The sequence below is a fragment of the Sus scrofa genome, unplaced genomic scaffold, assembly GCF_000003025.6.
Source record: "Sus scrofa isolate TJ Tabasco breed Duroc unplaced genomic scaffold, Sscrofa11.1 Contig1431, whole genome shotgun sequence".
NCBI classification, from domain to species: domain Eukaryota; kingdom Metazoa; phylum Chordata; class Mammalia; order Artiodactyla; family Suidae; genus Sus; species Sus scrofa.
The window spans coordinates 400007-417321 of NW_018084874.1; the positions used below are offsets into that span (position 1 = coordinate 400007).

The following is a 17315-nucleotide window of genomic DNA, read 5'->3' on the forward strand; positions in this document are numbered from 1 at the left end:
CCCTAGCCTGGGAACCTCCATATGCCAGGGAGCTGCCCAAGAAATGGCAAAAAGACAAAAAAAAAAAAAAGAAAAGAAAAAAAAAAAAAAAAAACTGTGTATACACACACAGGAATATTATTCAGCCATGACAAAGAAGGTAACCAGGAAATCCTGTCATTTGTAACACTTGAATGAACCTGAAGGATATTATGCTAAGTGAACAAAGACAGATACTGTATGATCTCACTTATTTGTGGAATCTTTAAAAAAAAATTAGGGAGTTCCTGTTGTGGTTCAGTGGTTAACGAATCCGACTAGGAACCATGCGGTTGTGGGTTCAATCCCTTTCCTCGCTCAGTAGGTTAAGGATCCAGTGTTTCCAGGAGCTGTGGTGTAGGTCACAGACATGGCTCGGATCTGGCGTTGCTGTGGCTCTCGCGTAGGCTAGCAGCTATTGCTCCAATTCAACCCCCAGCCTGGGAGTCTCCATATGCCACCAGTGCAGCCCTAAAAAAAAAAAAAAAAAAAAAGGGAGTTCCCACTGTGGCTCAGCAGATTATGAACCCAACATCATGTCCATAAGGATGCAGGTTCAATCCTTGGCCTCGCTCGTTAGGTTAAGGATCTGGCATTGCCACAAGTTGCAGCGTGGGTCGCAGATGCGGCTCGGATCCCACGTTACTGTGGCTGCGGCGTAGGCTGGCATCTGTAGCTCCGATTCGACCCCTAGCTTGGGAACTTCCATATGCTGCAGGTGCGGCCCTAAAAAGAAAAATAGATAAATAAATAAATAAATGGAATTGAATTAATAGAAACAGAGTAGAATGGTGATTACCAGGAACTGGGTCATCAGCGAAATGAAGAGATGCTCATTAAGGGCACAAGCCTTCAGTTATGAGATGAATAAGTTCTGGGGATTGAATGTTCTTCATGGTGACTAGAATTAGTAATACATGCTTGCTGTCTCCTACGAGAATAAATCTTAAATATTCTCACAACCACCACGACATAAAAGGGAACTTTGGGAGGTAATGAATGTGTTCATTAACCTGATCGTGGTAATGATTTCACAGTGAACCTGATTGTGGTAATGATTTCGCAGGGTGCACATAAATCATCACATTGCATACTTTACATAGATACAATTTTTTTTTGTTTTTGTTTTTTTTGTTTTGTTTTTGTTTTGTTTTGTCTTTTTGCCATTTCTTGGGCCGTTCCAGCAGCATATGGAGGTTCCCAGGCTAGGGGTCCAATCGGAGCTATAGCCGCCGGCCTACACCACAGCCACAGCAACTCAGGATCCGAGCCTCGTCTGCGACCTACACCACAGCTCACGGCAACGCCCGGTCCTTAACCCACTGAGTAAGGGCAGGGATCGAACCCGCAACCTCATGGTTCCTAGTCGGATTCGTTAACCACTGCGCCACGACGGGAACTCCCGATACAGTTTTTTTTGTCAACTCCAGTAAAGCTAGGGGGGGATAACCTTTCCTGATTATAGGCAGTTTACAATAATTTCAGTGAACCCTAAAATCTGGTTAAGACGATGCTTTGGATGTCTTTGTAAAAGTAATTTTATCAATGTAGCATACAGAGTGGCCACGAAGGCAGAAAACATAGCGTGAACTCAAACTGTATAACATTGTCACATAGTATGTTCTGCATATTTTTCAGCCTGCAGATACTTTTTCAGGTAAAATGCCTCTAAACTTATTTATTTATTTTGTCCTTTTGTCCTTCGAGAGCCACACCTGCAGCATGTGGAAGTTCCCAGGCTAGGGGTCTAACCAGAGCTGTAGCCACCGGCCTACACCACAGCCACAGCAATGCCAGATCCGAGCCACGTCTGCGACCTACACCACAGCTCAGGGCAACTCCGGATCCTTAACCCACTGATCGAGGCCACAGATTGAACCCGCCACCTCATGGTTCCTAGTGGGACTCCTTTCCACTGCGCCACGATGGGGAACTCCTATGCCTCTAAACTTAAAGTAAAGGGTTGAGTTGTCAGTTTGAAAAAAGGGCCTGCCTTGTTTGGGATGATCTGAGGTCTGTGTTCTGTTGTACTTTTGTGCAGATTGACGGTTGGACCCACTACTTGACAGTTGTAGTTAGGTTCCACTCAGTTATGCATCACTGGAAACCATATCAAGCATGTTACTTCAAAATATAACCGACATATTTTAAAATTTTTGGTGTACTTTAAGAAGTCACGTAATAGGAAAAGGCTTATCACAAAGTCCAGTGGATTCTCTCCTTATTCACCCCTTTTCTCAGTTGAGACTCCTCAGCCAAAGATAGCGCCTTTCAAATTCGAGCTATTTTAGCATTCGCTCATATTCATAGATAATATATTTAAACTGCTATCCTCCAGCTTATCAACTTTAGATATTATTTATTGACTTCCTGTTATGATACATGAGGGTTTAGGGCCCTGGTAGAACCTTCTGCCTCTTTCCAGTATAGTTATATTACAGTTTGTGAATATCTTGCTATTTGATATTTATATTACTATATCCAATCAATTGTTTGTATCTGAGCACAATAGTCTACTATGAATATCTTTCCAATGGACTTTTTGGGTTTTTTTCCTCAAGTGAATTCTTGCTTTCTTTTTACATTGGCTTTATTTCCCTTATGGCTGTTGCAGTGCTTTGCTTGTATAATTGATTCTCAAAACAAAACAAAACAAAATGTCCTGGTTTGTGCTCTTTGCATGTGTCTGTATTGTATTTAATTTTTCAAGTTACCAATGTGAGATCACTGAACAAGGAGCTGGGGTAAGATGCCCACGGTTGGTTCTCCTGGACCATTGAGCTGTTACTCTCACACTTGCTAAGCACCCACACTGGCATTTTAAGACCTAAGTTTTCCTCTTTTTTTTTGCTTTTTAGGGCTGTGCCTGTGGCATATGGAAGTTTCCAGGCTAGGGGTCAAATCAGAGCTGTAGCTGCTGGCCTATGCCACAGCCACAGCAACTTGGGATCCGAGCTGCACCTGTGACCTCTGCTCACAGCAGTGCCAGATCCTTAACCCACTGAGCAAGGCCAGGGATTGAACCCGCCTCCTCATGGATACTAGTCGGGTTCATAATCTGCTGAGCCCCAATAGGAACGCCTCCTTTTCTATTGCAAAAAGAATTTTGTCTTGGGGTTCCCTCGTGGCTTAGCAGTTAAGGATCCAGTGTTGTCACTGCTGTGGTGCAGATTCGATCCCTGTCCTGGGAATTTCTGTATGCTGCAGGCATGGCAAAAAAAAAAGTTTTTGTTCGTTTGACCCTTGATGGGTCTGTGCCTGCCTAAGATTGAGAACCGCTGGTCTCAAATCATTCGTTCTTCTTTTTTTTTTTGAAAAAAGCCAACGCCAGAGGATGTATTTGCCCTGTATCTCATCTTTTGATCTTGTGAACGTTTTATTTTTTTATTTTTTATTTTTTGTCTTTTGCCATTTTCTTGGGCCGCTCCCATGGCATATGGAGGTTCCCAGGCTAGGGGTCCAATCAGAGCTGTAGCCACTGGCCTATACCAGAGCCACAGCAACGCAGGATCCGAGCCGTGTCTGAAACCTACACCACAGCTCAGGGCAATGCCAGATCCTTAACCCACTGAGCAAGGGCAGGAATCGAACCCGCAACCTCATGGTTCCTAGGCGGATTTGTTAACCACTGCGCCACGGCGGGAACTCCTTGTGAACGTTTTCATAGACCTTGGGACCTGTCTCTGTGCATCCTAATACTTCACAGGGGATTTCGGCGTTCTGTCAGAGGGGTCCAGGGCCCTATCCAGATCTTTGAGTTCTGGCCAGAGAGAACAAGGTGAAAGTTACATAATCCAGAGGTGGTATTTTGCTCGAGGAGGGGCAAGGCTGCAGGCCAGAGGGAGCAATGGTGAAGCTATGGCATCTCATGCCCAGTCTGTCCCTGCCAGGCCGACTGTTACGATTCTTTTTGGGGCTGGTTGCTTCAGCTCACAGTCAGCTGTGGCCCTGCTCCACTTCCCTAACTGGCATGACTCCCTGTGTTCGACGCGTCAGCAATGCCTGGCACCACACGTGCCAAGCGAGGGCTAGCATGGCCTCTTTGGGCCTGCCGCTTGCAGAACTTGTTCAGAGAATCGACAGGTGGCCTCTTCTGGAAGCTGGGCCTTGACCTCATCTCCAGGCTCTGCTCCTCAGCGCCTGGGAGGTATTTGAGTCAGGTCATAGTTCCTGGTACCTGCAGAAACCAACGAGTGAGCTACTCCTGTAAGCATCTCCAAGTTACCAGGTTAACTGGGGCGCTGCGGTGACGACTGGTATTGGAATTCTGTGTGGCAATGCCTGGGTTTTACTCGAAGCGCCATCACCCAACGTAGGCTGGGGCTGTGTGCCTCTGGCTTCTTGCATCTAATGTTGTTCTGAGCTTAGTATTGTGCTGAGGTCATTCTTGGGGGGGTCCCACCACTTTCTGGCCAGTTGGCTTTTCCTTCCCTGGCATTGGTTCATGGGCAAGATCGTGCAGCCTTCCATTCTGCAGTGTATTTTGTTAACAGGCTGCACATTTTCTGGTTCACTGATGGTTTTCCCTCCCCCACCCCCACCCCACTCCCAATGTTCAGAGCTGTAACAGATTCTTTTCTTTTTCCTTTAAAAATTTCTTTCTTTCTTTCTTTTTTTTTTTTTTTTTTTTTTTTAGGGCTGCACCCGTGGCATATGAAGGTTCCCAGGCTAGGGGTCCAATTGGAGCTGCAGCTGCCAGCCAGTGCCACAGCCACAGCAACGCCAGATCCAAGCCACGTCTGCAACCTACACCACAGCTCACAGCAACACCGGACCCTCAGCCCACTGAGCGAGGCCAGGGATGGAACCCGCAGCCTCATGGTTCCTAGTCGGATTCGTTTCCATTGCACCACGACAGGAACTCCCTTTAAAAATTTCTTGGTCTGGAGTTCCTGTTGTGGCTTAGCAGTAACAAACCCAACTAGTATCCATGAAGACGAGGGTTTGATCCCTGGCCTCGCTCAGTAGGTTAAGGATTTGGTGTTGCCATGAGCTGCGGTGTAAGTCACAGATATGGCTCAGGTCTCACATTGCTGTGGCTGTGGCATAGGCTGGCAGCTGTAGCTCCGATTCTACCCCTAGCCTGGGAACTTCTGTATGCTGCAATGCAGCCCTAAAAAAAAAAAAAAAAAAAAGGCAGGACCTCATAGTTCCCTTGTGGCTCAGTGGGTTAAGGACCTGGTGTTGTCACTGTTGTGGGTCTAGTTACAATGGTGGTGTGGGTTTGATCCCTGACCCAGGAACTTCTGCATGTCTCAGGACCCCCCCCCCCAAAAAAAAATGCTGGATCTCACTCCAGATCTACAGAATTAGGAACTCTTGAGGTGAGACCTGGAAAATAATGACATTTTTAAGACTATGCCCCCACCCACCCCCTTGGGGGGGTCTGTGCCTGCCCAAGATTGAGAACTGCTGGTCTCAATCATTCGTTCTTTTTTTTGAAAAAACTTTTATTGAGCCATAGTTGATTTACAATTGTGCTGGTTTCATGTGTACATCAAAATGATTCAGCTATACATGGATATATAAATATATACATTCTCTCCATTATAGGTTATTACAAGATACTGAGTATGGTTCCCTGTGCTATATAGTAGGTCCTGTTGGTTATGTACCTCAATTATTTGTTCTCATTTTCAGTTGCTAATTCTATACAAACTTTTTTTTTTTTTAGCTTTTTAGGGCCACACTAGTGGCATATGGAAGTTCCCAGGCTAGGGGTCCAATTGGAGCTGCAGCTGCCACCTTATGCCGCAGCCACAACAATGCCGGATCCTTTAACCCACTGAACAAGGCCGGGGATTGAACCCTCATCCTCTTGGATACAGTCGGGTTCGTTACCCCTGAGCCACAGTGGGAACTCCCATATGATGCTTCTTGAGGCTCCTACAGTAACCTCAAGTAACCTTGAGGCTCCTACAGCAACCTCAGCTGCGAGTCAACTCACAGCTGACTTTTTTGATTGCAAGGAACAAACCAGTTCCAGTCGGCTAATGCTGGAAGGGGAATCTAATATAAGAACACAGGGATGTTGCTTGGGTCTAAGAGGAAGGTCAGCCTGGCTGAAGGAAGGGAAGAGGATTTTTTTTTTTTTTAATTTCTTTTTAGGGCTGCACCCATGGCATGTGGAAGTTCCCAGGCTAGGGGTCAGATCAGAGCTACAGCTGCCAGCCTATGCCAGAGCCCTGGCAACGCCCAATCCGAGCCGCATCTGCAACCTACACCACAGCTCACGGCAACGCCAGATCCTTAACCCACTGAGCAAGGCCAGGGATTGAACCCTCACCCTCATGGATACCAATTGTCGTCAGGGTCGTTACTGCTGAGCCATGATGGGAACTCTTTTCTTTGGTTTTGCTCAGGTTACCCTCTGATGTAAAAATTGGTAAAATTTCTCCCCTTGTTGTCATTCATTGCTGCCTGTTTTGTTTTAAACCCCAGGATAATAATTACTCTCTTTCATGAGGTGCTTTTTATTTCTGCATGTCTAACTCTGAACTTTTCATTTTCCCCGCAGAGCTGAGAAAACAGAAGTCCTCAGTGAAGATCTGTTACAGGTAACAAAATAAAGCCTTAAAAGTGCTCTGTTTAAACAAACCAAAAAAAAAAAAAAAAAAGCACTTCATCAGTGAGAACTGATGCTGGTGACGGAAGGTTCTTTGTTGTTTTGGGGGTTTGTCCCAAACAGAATTAGCGAGATTGGTATGTTTTTGAGCAGCAAAGAAAAGCAGTTGAGTTGCACGGTGATAAAAAGGGGATCCGAAACTTTGGTGTCATGTTATGAAGTTCAGATGGGGCTCGTCCCTTGTTCAAGTGCCAGGTGTTGGAGTGGGGTTGGAGGAGGAGCCTGGCTGGCTTGGCCAGGCCATTGGCACCACAGCCTGGTCACGGGTCCTGGGCAGACTGCTGTGCTAGTGCCCTTGATGGGACTGGCTCTGCCAGTTGCAGCAGTGGCTCCACTGGCTCCCACCCAGAGTTTGGATTTTTCTCTCCCTATCGTACTCTTCTTCCCCCAGCTCCGGCCTGGGCTGGGTCCTGAAGGACTCAGAGCTTCTGTGACAGTGGCTAGATTACCCAGGACCACCCTGGGACCCTAGGATGGCCAGACTTTCCTCTCTGTAGGGAGGGGCATTTCCAGCCAGGGACCTGAGCTAGGGCCACTGAACACCATCTTGCAACAGGTGTCTTTCGCTTTGGGGTTGGGGATATCTCGCAGGACAGGCTGGCCCCTTTATATATGTCACCTCACCCAAGCCCATGCCATCCCTCCCACCCCACCCCCGCACCAGAATACTTCTCAGAGGACAGTACCCTTTTCACATAGAGGTTTCTGCTAAGCCTCCTCCACCTGTCACCTCGTCTCTCACTTCCACCACCTGCCTCCGGTGTCCTCTGATGGGTCCCTGGAGACCAGAGATCTGCTCCCAGGTGACTTTCTGTCTCCTCCCCGTGGAGAGAAGGGGCTGCATAACTTAGACAAACACTGCTTCCACCCCAGCATGCTAGGCAGCCCCCTAAATCATGACAGCCTTTCTGCAGGCAGGAGATGTGAGGCACACTTTTCTTTTTTGTTCTATTTTTGAGGATATGTCAAGGATTTTTGAGGTTTGTATCAAGGATTCGAAGGGTTTTTTGAAAAGAAAAAATGATTTATTAAAGAATCATCATCTTGGAGTTCCCGTTGTGGCGCAGCAGAAACAAACCTGACTAGCATCCATGAGGACATGGGTTCAATCCCTGGCCTCACTCAGTAGGTTAAGGATATGGCATTGCCTGAGCTGTGGTGTAGGTCGCAGATATGGGTCGGATTCTGTGCTGCTGTGACTTTGGCGCAGGCCGGCAGCTGTAGCTCTGATTTGACCCCTAGCCTGGGAACTTCCATATGCGTGGATTCGGCCCTAAAAAGCAGCAACAAGAACAGAAGAATCATAATCTTAAAACATTTTTTAAATTGAGCTATACTTGATGTGTACATATTCTAGCTTAAGAATCAGATTCTTTCCTTTTTTTTTTTTTTTTAGGGCCTACCCTCGGTATATGGAGATTCCCAGGCTAGGGGTCTAATTGGAGCTGTGGCTGCCAGCCTACACCACAGGCACAGCAACTCAGGATCCGAGCCTCATCTGCGACCTACACCACAGCTCACGGCAACGCCAGATCCTTAACCCACTGAGCGAGGCCAGGGATCGAGCCTGCAACCTCATTTTTCCTCGTCGGATTTGTTAACCACTGAGCCACTGCGGGAACTCCAGAATCAGATTCTTAACGATATTTCCCTGTTGGTTTTTATCAGATATTTCAAATCCGTTTTCAGACTTTTAAACATATTGTTTGCTCCAGTTCCACTAGGTTTTCCTGTCAGCATGCTCCCTTCCACATCCCAGGACACATACATTGTCTCATTTAATCCTTGAAACCCTAAGAGGAGGCCTTGCAAGCAGGTGGAGGATGACAGAGAGGGCGCAGGATGTAGACGCGACTGTCTGCTCTTGTCCCTTTGCCCAAACACCCGCTGGGGCCTGAAGCGTTTGCTAGTTTCTAGGAACTCCTTATTTATTAGATTCTCCATGTCTGCGGTAATTGTGACAGATGTTTTCCCACTCCAATATTTGGGTGGTTGTTTTTTTTTTGTTTGTTTTTGTTTTTTGTGTTTTTTTGTTTTTGCTTTTTAGGGCCCACCCAAGGCCCTGGAAGTTCCCAGGCCAGGGGTCCAATTGGAGCTACAGCTGCTGGCCTATACCACAGCCACAGCCATGCAGGATCTGAGCCACATCTGCGACCTACACCACAGCTCACAGCAGTGCTGGATCCTTAACCCACTGAGCGAGGCCAGAGATCACACCCGTGTCCTCATGCATACTAGTCGGGTTCATTACCGCTGCGCCACAAAGGGAACCCCTGACTTCTGCTCTTTTTTTTTTTTTTTTTTTTTAACCATAAAGAAGGCACGTCTGCCCGACTCGCTCCGTGGCCTCGAGAATTAGCTTCCCTTCCTGTGCCTCAGTTTCCACTTCTCTAAAGGGAGGGTCGTGGCTGTAGCCACCCCGTGGGGCTGGTAGGAGGGTTCTGGATTAAACCTGGTAAAGCCCTGGGAACAGAGCCTGGCTTCCAGTAAGGGCTGACTATCAGAGATTTGTTGATGTGATTACCGCTATCACAAGCCACAGACTTTATTGTGCTTCTGGTGTGAAACTTCCTTTAGCTTGCTCTGGGCTCCCCTGCCTCTTTGCTTAGATCTTGGTGAGAGCAGGTCAGGAAGCTGCCATTTTATTCGGTTTGTATGGAGTTTTCCCAGGAGCCTGTGAATCCCAGGCGGGCAGGACCTACAGTTCACTTACTGCTGTTTTTCTAACACCTGTCCTTTTGACAGATCTTAGGGGACCACCTTCCATTCGTGGGCCCTGCAGTGATCTAGGCCCTTGGGATACATCAGTGAACAAAACAGACCGTGGCCGTGTCCCTGTGGACTTTAGATTCTCAGGGAAATCGGACTCACAATGAAATGGCATTCTTTCGGGTTTTTTCCCCCTCCTCCCCGCCCCTTGTTTTTGGCGGCAGATGAAGACTGTGTGTTAGCTTTCCAGTGTCCTGGAATTGGGTCATTTTAAGATGAGGGGCAAGTGAGGGGGGGGCCTCTGGTCCTAAATCAGTGTGCCTGCAAACCAGGGTCCCGGGGTTGGGTCTTGGATCTGAAGAAGCGCTGCTTGAGAAAGAGGCACACGAACCATCTCATTGGGTAAAACGTTTGGGGGTAAAAGCATGTTCTGCTTTGAATTTGTTGATTTTTCTTTAAAATAGAAAGCGTCCCAGAGGGCCTGCTCTCAGTCTTCATGAGTCATCAGAATACACATTTTTGGCATTCCTTCCTGTAAAAAGCCGCTCTCTTTGCCATAAACAGCCATATCCCAGCAATAATATTTTGGGAAGCTGATCATGATGTGTGGGTCCTCTAAGTCAGTGTCTCTTACTTACTGCTGGCTGTCTGGCTGTCTATTCTGCTTTAGAAGTTTATTATTAAAAAGCAAAAAACAAAAACCACACTCCAAGCCCAATAAGGAATAATTTTGAAAACACCGATCTTGAGTTTCAATTGTGGAACCTCTCTTTTGATTCTTCTGTCCGACGTCCTGTGTGTGAAAAGCCCCATCACCGTGTGCAAGAGGGAGCTCCTGAATATCCCTGTGGCTTTTGCACTTGGCCACGGGCCTGGGTGTGGGTTCAGGGTGTCCATTTGTGGTTCTGCTGGCTGGACCTGGGGCTTTGCTGGTGCTGTAATGTGGGAATTTGCCACCACTCCTCGGATGGCAGGGTCTAGTCAGCACTGTCCCCTCCCCGCTGAACGTAGAGCAGCCTTTAAGGGATCAAAACCTCTATGGTTCTCAAGCAGGGGTGATTTTGCCCTCTGGGGGAATATTGGACCAAGTCTGGGGACACTTCTCATTGTCACAACGTGGGGAGTGGGGTGCCATTGGGATCGAGAGGGTAGAGGCCAGGACAATGCCGTGCATATATAATGCACAGGACAGCTGCCCACAACCCAGGATTCTCCAGCCCCACTGGCAATAGTGAGACACCCCCGTGTAGGTGCATGGGCGCGTTTCCATTTCCACCCATGGGCTGAAAAAATTCCACCGCGGGATACTTGTCCTGCTGTCGACAGGGAAAAATGCCCAGTCTAAAAGTGGAGAAGTATGTTTTATTTGGGCAAACCTGAGGACTTAAGCCCAGGAGGTGGCCTCTCAAGTCACTCTGAGGGATTGCTCCAAAGTGGCAAGGGAGGAGCCAGGACTTATAGGAGTTTTTGCAATGAAGACCAGGTGGTGGGAACATCAAATGATCACTGTTCATTAGAGAAAACCAGATTATCTCGAGTTAAGGAATTTCGTCCTTTTCTCTGTATGGGAAGATGCAAGAGCCTGGGCTCACTGAAGTCATTCCTTTGACTTGCACCTTAGCTGTCCGGGGCCAGTCCCTCGGGGTGACGGAAGGCGCTGAGGCCAGTCACCTCGGGGTGGCTGTAGGGGGCTCGGTGGCTGCGGCATCCTCTGTTTGCTGATATAAGAGGCAGTGTTTCCATGTCGCGCTGCCTATGTGACAACACCGTGCCAGGAAGAGGTCGAGTCTGTTCCAGAGCCCCAGCCAATGGCTCTCCTGTCTCTGTGTTGCCAGATTGAGCGGCGCCTGGACACCGTGCGCTCCATGTGCCACCATTCCCACAAGCGCCTGATGGCCTGCTTCCAGGGCCAGCACGGCACCGACGCCGAGAGGAGACACGTGAGTACTGGGTGGGACTCAGGGCCTCGATGCTCGCATCAGTGAGCGTTCTCTCACCCTCTCTCTGCCAATTTTCCATGTGGCATCGGCAGGTCGGCCTGGCTACCTGTGCGTCACATCACCACTCACGCCCAAGACACCTGCCTGACCGTACCATTCTTTTTGTTTGTTTGTTTTTTTTGTTTGGTTTTTGTTTGGTTGGTTGGTTTTGTCTTTTTTTTGTCATTTCTTGAGCTGCTCCCGCGACATATGGAGGTTCCCAGGCTAGGGGTCGAATCAGAGCTGTAACCGCTGACCTACGCCAGAACCACAGCAACGCAGGATCCAAGCTGCGTCTGCGACCTACACCACAGCTCACGGCAATGCCGGATCCTTAACCCACTGAGCAAGGCCAGGAATCCAACCCGCAACCTCATGGTTCCTAGTCGGATTCATTAACCACTGAGCCACAATGGAAACTCCCCATACCACTCTTTTGTGCTTAAGAAATCCCTGAGCCGAAAGCCTGGTTCCCTCTGAATTCTCTCCAGGTGCTTTACAAGATTTGTCACTGATAAGAGAATGGACACTTCGGTTAGGCGTCCTTTGATGACGGCAGACAGCTGAAAGCCTGGCCTTAGAAAGTAGGGTGTATTGGTTTATTAACCAAAAAAGTCCAGAGGATGGGATGGCCTTGGAGGGTGGAGGGCTTGGTCTGACCTTTCAGTGATGTACCCAGAACTCCAGTTTCTTTCCTTCTCTCCCTTCAGCCTTCTTCTGCAGTGTCTGCTTTACCCCTCACGGGTGCAAGCTGGCTCTGAACAGCTTCCATGGGCTACCGGCTTCCTTGAGCATGTCCAGCAGGTGTAGGGAATGTGTCTACCAGTAATTTTTCTTTTCCTTTTTTTTTAGCTTTTTAGGGCTGCCCCTGCTGCATATGGAAGTTCCCAGGCCAGGGATTGAATCAGAGCGACGGCTGCCGGCCTCCACCACAGCCACCGCAACTCGGGATCTGAGCCACATCTGCGACCTACACCACAGCTCACAGCAACACCGGATCTTTAACCCACTGAGCGAGGCCAGGGGTTGACTCCACATCCTCATGGATTCGCTTCTGTTGAGACAAAGTGGGAACTCCCTCCAGTAATTTTTTCTTAACAGGGTGAGAAAACTTCTTTTTCCACACCCTCGGTAGGTAGAAACCTCTTCCTGTTGTGTTGCTCTGCATCTGGTCATGTCCTCTGTTCCTGAACACGCCCCCTCCTACTCCCCACCAGTTACCCTGGGTTGAGAGGGTGAGGGTGGGTGAGGAGATGGGATTGCTGATTGGCTGAAGCTAATCCCAGGTTCACCCCAGAGCATGGGCTGTGGTCCTCCTCTGGCTCATAGGCTTCATGGAGACCAGGATAGATCCTTAGGAGGACTCAGGATGCTGCAATAGACAGGAGGGAGGATGGGCTCCAGGAAGCAATCGAATGTCTCCTCCAGGGTACGTTTGTTCCGAGCACCCAGGTCCCTGGGTCCCGAAGCAGACCACAGCAGCTTTTGTTCTTGGTTTTGCAAGTTCCCAGTTTATAAGCATCCACTGACCCTTAGAAAGCCCATGTAGGGTGTTCCTCTTGTGGCTCAGCGGAAACAAATCTGACTGGGAACCATGAGGTTGCGGGTTCAATCCCTGGCCTCGCTCAGTGGGTTAAGGATCTGGCGTTGCCGTGAGCTGGGGTGTAGGTGGCAGACGCAGCTCGGATCTGGTGTGGCTGTGGCTGGGGTGCAGGCCGGCAGCTGTAGCTCGGATTAGGCCCCTAGCCTGGGAACCTCCATATGCCGTGGGTGCGGCCCTGAAAAAAAAAGACAAAAGACAAAAAAAAAAGAAAGGAAGCCCATATAACATTAAGGTGAGTGTTTCAGCGGCACACAAGGCAGCTGTGACTTCCCATATTGTTTTGTTTGTCACCAGATGTCTCACGAGGAAGAGCTGGTTTGCAGAGGATCTGTATCACTCTTCTACTTCCTGCACACATTTCTGGCCGTCCTGACAGTAGGGGTCACTCCCCTCTTGCACAACACGTCCTTTTCTGCGGTGGTGCGTTATCAAAGGAGCAGAAGTTTGCATACAGCTAGGGTTCCAGAACAGCTTGCGGCAGGTCCCATCCCTCAGACCCAGACCCAGTCCACTGGTCCCACTCCCACTGCTCCTTCGTGTTCTCTTGCCTGGGCTTCTGCTCTGCCTGCCCTTGTAACATCATTTCCCTACGGCTCTGCCCTTCTCCTCTTCCTTCTCGCCACCGTCACATTCCTGGGGCCACCTCCTCCATTCTCATGGCATCTAACTGATGTGTTTATCCAGGAACTTGTAAACCACTCTCAGCCAAGCCGAAACTTCCTCCTCCCCATTGTCTCTTTAAGCGTGCACAACCACTTCTTCCTTCTGGGTTGTCTCTTGAATTCCATCCACTGTCTTATGCAGACCAGAAACTGGAAGGTTTTATTTTATCTCCACCCACCCACCTCCCATAGCTGCTTGATTAGCAAGTCCTATGATGCTCTCTGTATTTCTTTCTTCTTTCTTCTTCTTTTTTTTTTTTTTTTTTTTTTTTTGTCTTTTGTCTTTTGTCTTTTTAGGGCTGCACCCGTGGCCTATGGAGGTTCCCAGGCTAGGGGTCTCATTGGAGCTTCAGCTGCCAGCCTACGCCACAGCCACAGCAATGCCAAATCCGAGCTGTGTCTGCGACCTACACCACAGCTCACCGCAACGCTGGATCCTTAACCCACTGAGCGAGGCCAGGGATCGAACCCGCAGTCGGATTCGTTTCTGCTGCGCCACGACGGGAACGCCTGTATTTCTGGCATTCCTCACGTCTGTTCCATCTTGACCGCCTTCACCTTAGTGCACACTGTGATTACTTATCACCTGGACTGTTGCAGTCACCTCTTGAGCTACATTTCCTGCATCGAATTTCCTTCTTTTCCAGCCTTTTGTTAATCTGATCACTAGAGTTGGTTTCCTGAAATACATCCTTCTGCCTAAAAACCAAAAACCAAAAAGCAAAAAATACCTTAAGCCCCTAGTTGTTCTCACCAGGGACCAGAATTACACTGCTGGGAATATTCGGAAATACGTAGACTTTTTTGGATGCCGTAGGTCTGGGGGACACACCTGGCATTTGGAAGCTGGGGACCAAGATGCTAAACATTCTGCAGTGCCTGGAGGATAGTCCCACGCAAGGAAGTGTCCCATTACACCAGTGGTGCTCTGGCCAGGGACACTGGCTGGTTCCCCTTGCCTGGGTTAAAGTCCAGGCTCTTTTTGTTTTTTGACTGAAATATAGTGGATTTACCATATTATGTGAGTCTCAGGCATACAACATGGTTGGTCAATATATTTATAGATTTACTCCTCTAAAGTTACTACAAAATATTGGTTCTGTTCCCTGTGCTGTGAAGTATATCTTTTTTTTTTTTTACTCTTTATTTTATTAAACACTGGAAGAAACCATTATACATAAGATAATAAGCTAAGGAAATTTATTACAAAGGCATGTTAATGCAAGAAGTTAAATTTCAAATCAGGAAATAAGATTGCAAAGCCTCTTCCTATCAACATAGCAATTTAAGAAAAATAAATGAAATAAGAATCAATTTTATTTGGAAACCTCATAACGCAGATTATATGACAGCACCACAATTGGATTTTTTTTCCTCCTTTTTTGTGTGTGCTGATTCACTTTTTTTTATTACTCAAATGAATTTATCACATCTGTAGTTATATAATGATCATAACAATCCAGTTTCACAGAATATCTTAACGTCTGAACCTTTGATGCCTTAAGCCCTTCATAATCTGATCGCATTTCCCTTATCAGTCTCAGCATCCCACGCTTCCTCCCATTCATGCCCTGTGCCATTGTTCATCACACTTCAAAGTCTCGTTCCTTGGGTCTGTTTTGTGACCCAGCCCAGGTGTCACATATATTCATTACAAACAAACAAATTAAGTATTTAGCAAACACCTACTGAGTACCAGCACTGGACCTATAAATAATGAATGAGATGTAGTGTCTACCTTAAAAGGTGCTCCCAGCCCACAAATGAATAATTATAAAACAACATGCTAAACAAACTAGGCACAGTGTAGTATGGGAGGACCGAGAATGACCACCAGAGGAGGAGAAGGGTAGTCAAGGAAGGCTTCCTGGAGGAGGTGGTAGCCTCGCTATGAAGGAGGAAAATGAGTGGCAGGTGATATTCCAGGCAGCACGGACAAAGGTGCCTCGCCCTCATTTCTAAAACTCGATGCCTTCGGCTTCCTGTTCCAACCTCAAACCAACGTGCCCAAGACAGGGCTCTCAGGATGTTTCTGCTCTGCCTGTGGGAAGAGAAGTCACCATGGAAACAATAAAGATAGGGGACCACAAGAGATCTGTCCCATGAGAAAATCACAGCAGTCTCTAGGCTCTAGAATGTACAGGAGGAGCCTCACACATCAGAAGCTCTCATGCGTGAGTTTGCGTTGTGCCTCAGTGAGTCATGAACCCAACTTGTAGTATCCATGAGGATGTGGGTTTGATCCCTGGCTTTGCTCAGTGGGTTAAGGATTTGGTGTTGCTGTGAGCTGTGGCATAGGTCACAGGCACGGCTCGGATCCTGCATTGCTGTAGCTGTGGTTAGGCAGCAATTGTAGTTCCAATTAGACCCTTAGCCTGGGAACTTCCATGTGCCACAGGTGTGGCCCTAAAAAGCAAAAAAAAAAAAAGAAAAAAAAAAAAAAGAAGAAGAAGCTCCCAGAAGAGGCAAGAATTGGAGGGAAGAGAGACAGGGCAGGTAGCCTTCTTAGCCCAGGCTCTTGACATGTCATAGCTTATGTTGCTTTAGATCTGGAATTACTTCTTTTTGTGCAGCTGGCCTGCATTTTATACATTAGGAAGCCCTCAGCCCTCTCCTTGGAGGAGTTTGATGTTGGTAGACAGCGTCGTCATTGATGAGCTCAAGCGTCAGATAAGCAGAATGTCCTCATTTCTGCACAAGAGGCAACGGGACTGTTGTGGCTTTGGAGTCAGGGCCTGGGACCCACACAAGTCAGTTACAACAGGCACTTGAATGACACTCGTCAAAATAAACTCCTCCCTTTATGATTTACACCCATAGCCCCAGAGGGCTCCAGACTTACACATAATGTATTTCTCTTTTCTTTGATCATTGTATGTATCCTACACTCAGTTCCCTTAGAAAGCAGCATAACTAAAACGGACAGATTCTCCTCCATTGTGCTCAGAGTACCCGGTTCCTCATATCTTCCTGGTCTAGACATGTGGAAGCTGGAAATGTTTTCCATATGGGGCAGATGAAACCCATTCTTTTTTTACTTAAAAATAACCCGGAGTTCCCGTCGTGGCGCAGTGGTTAACGAATCTGACTGGGAACCATGAGGTTGCGGGTTGGTCCCTGCCCTTCCTCAGTGGGTTAACGATCCGGCGTTGCCGTGAGCTGTGGTGTAGGTTGCAGACGCGGCTCGGATCCCTCGTTGCTGTGGCTCTGGCGTAGGCCGGTGGCTACAGCTCCGATTCGACCCCTAGCCTGGGAACCTCCATATGCCTCGGGAGCGGCCCAAGAAATAGCAACAATAACAACAACAACAAAAAGACAAAAGACAAAAAAAAAATAAATAAATAACCCGAGGGAGGCGTTCCCATTGTGGCTCAGTGATAATGAACCCAATAGTATCCAGGAGGACGTGCTTTTGATCCCTGGCCTCGCCCCGTGGGTTAAGGATCCGGCATTGCCATCAGCTGTAGTATAGATGGCAGATGTGGCTTGGAGCCTGTGCTGCTGTGGCTGCGGTGTAGGCCAGCAGCTGCAGCTCCGATTTGACCCCTAGCCTGGGAACCTCCGTATGCAGCAGGTATGGCCCTAAGAAGCAAAAAAAAAAAAAAGCAAAAAAAACCAAAAAACAAACAAACAAAAAAACCCAAGGGACAGAAGAGATGGGGAAATATATATTTGCTGCTTTTTTTTTTTTTTTTTTTTTTTTTGTCTTTTTGCCGTTT

General features: G+C 47.8%; 1 protein-coding gene across 11 annotated transcripts in view; it reads left to right on the forward strand.

Moving 5' to 3' along the window:
* ARHGAP17 (Rho GTPase activating protein 17) overlaps positions 1-17315 on the forward strand; it is a 108139-nt gene that overhangs the window by 42558 nt on the left and 48266 nt on the right. For all 11 annotated transcript variants that reach the window (XR_002341008.1, XR_002341007.1, XR_002341006.1 and 8 more), the window contains exons 2-3: positions 6536-6575; positions 11188-11292. Coding sequence is in view for 6 of the 11 variants with exons in the window: in XM_021081341.1 (XP_020937000.1) it covers positions 6536-6575; positions 11188-11292 (145 nt within the window). In the remaining 5 variants the exon portion in view is untranslated. The remainder of the gene's footprint in view (positions 1-6535; positions 6576-11187; positions 11293-17315) is intronic.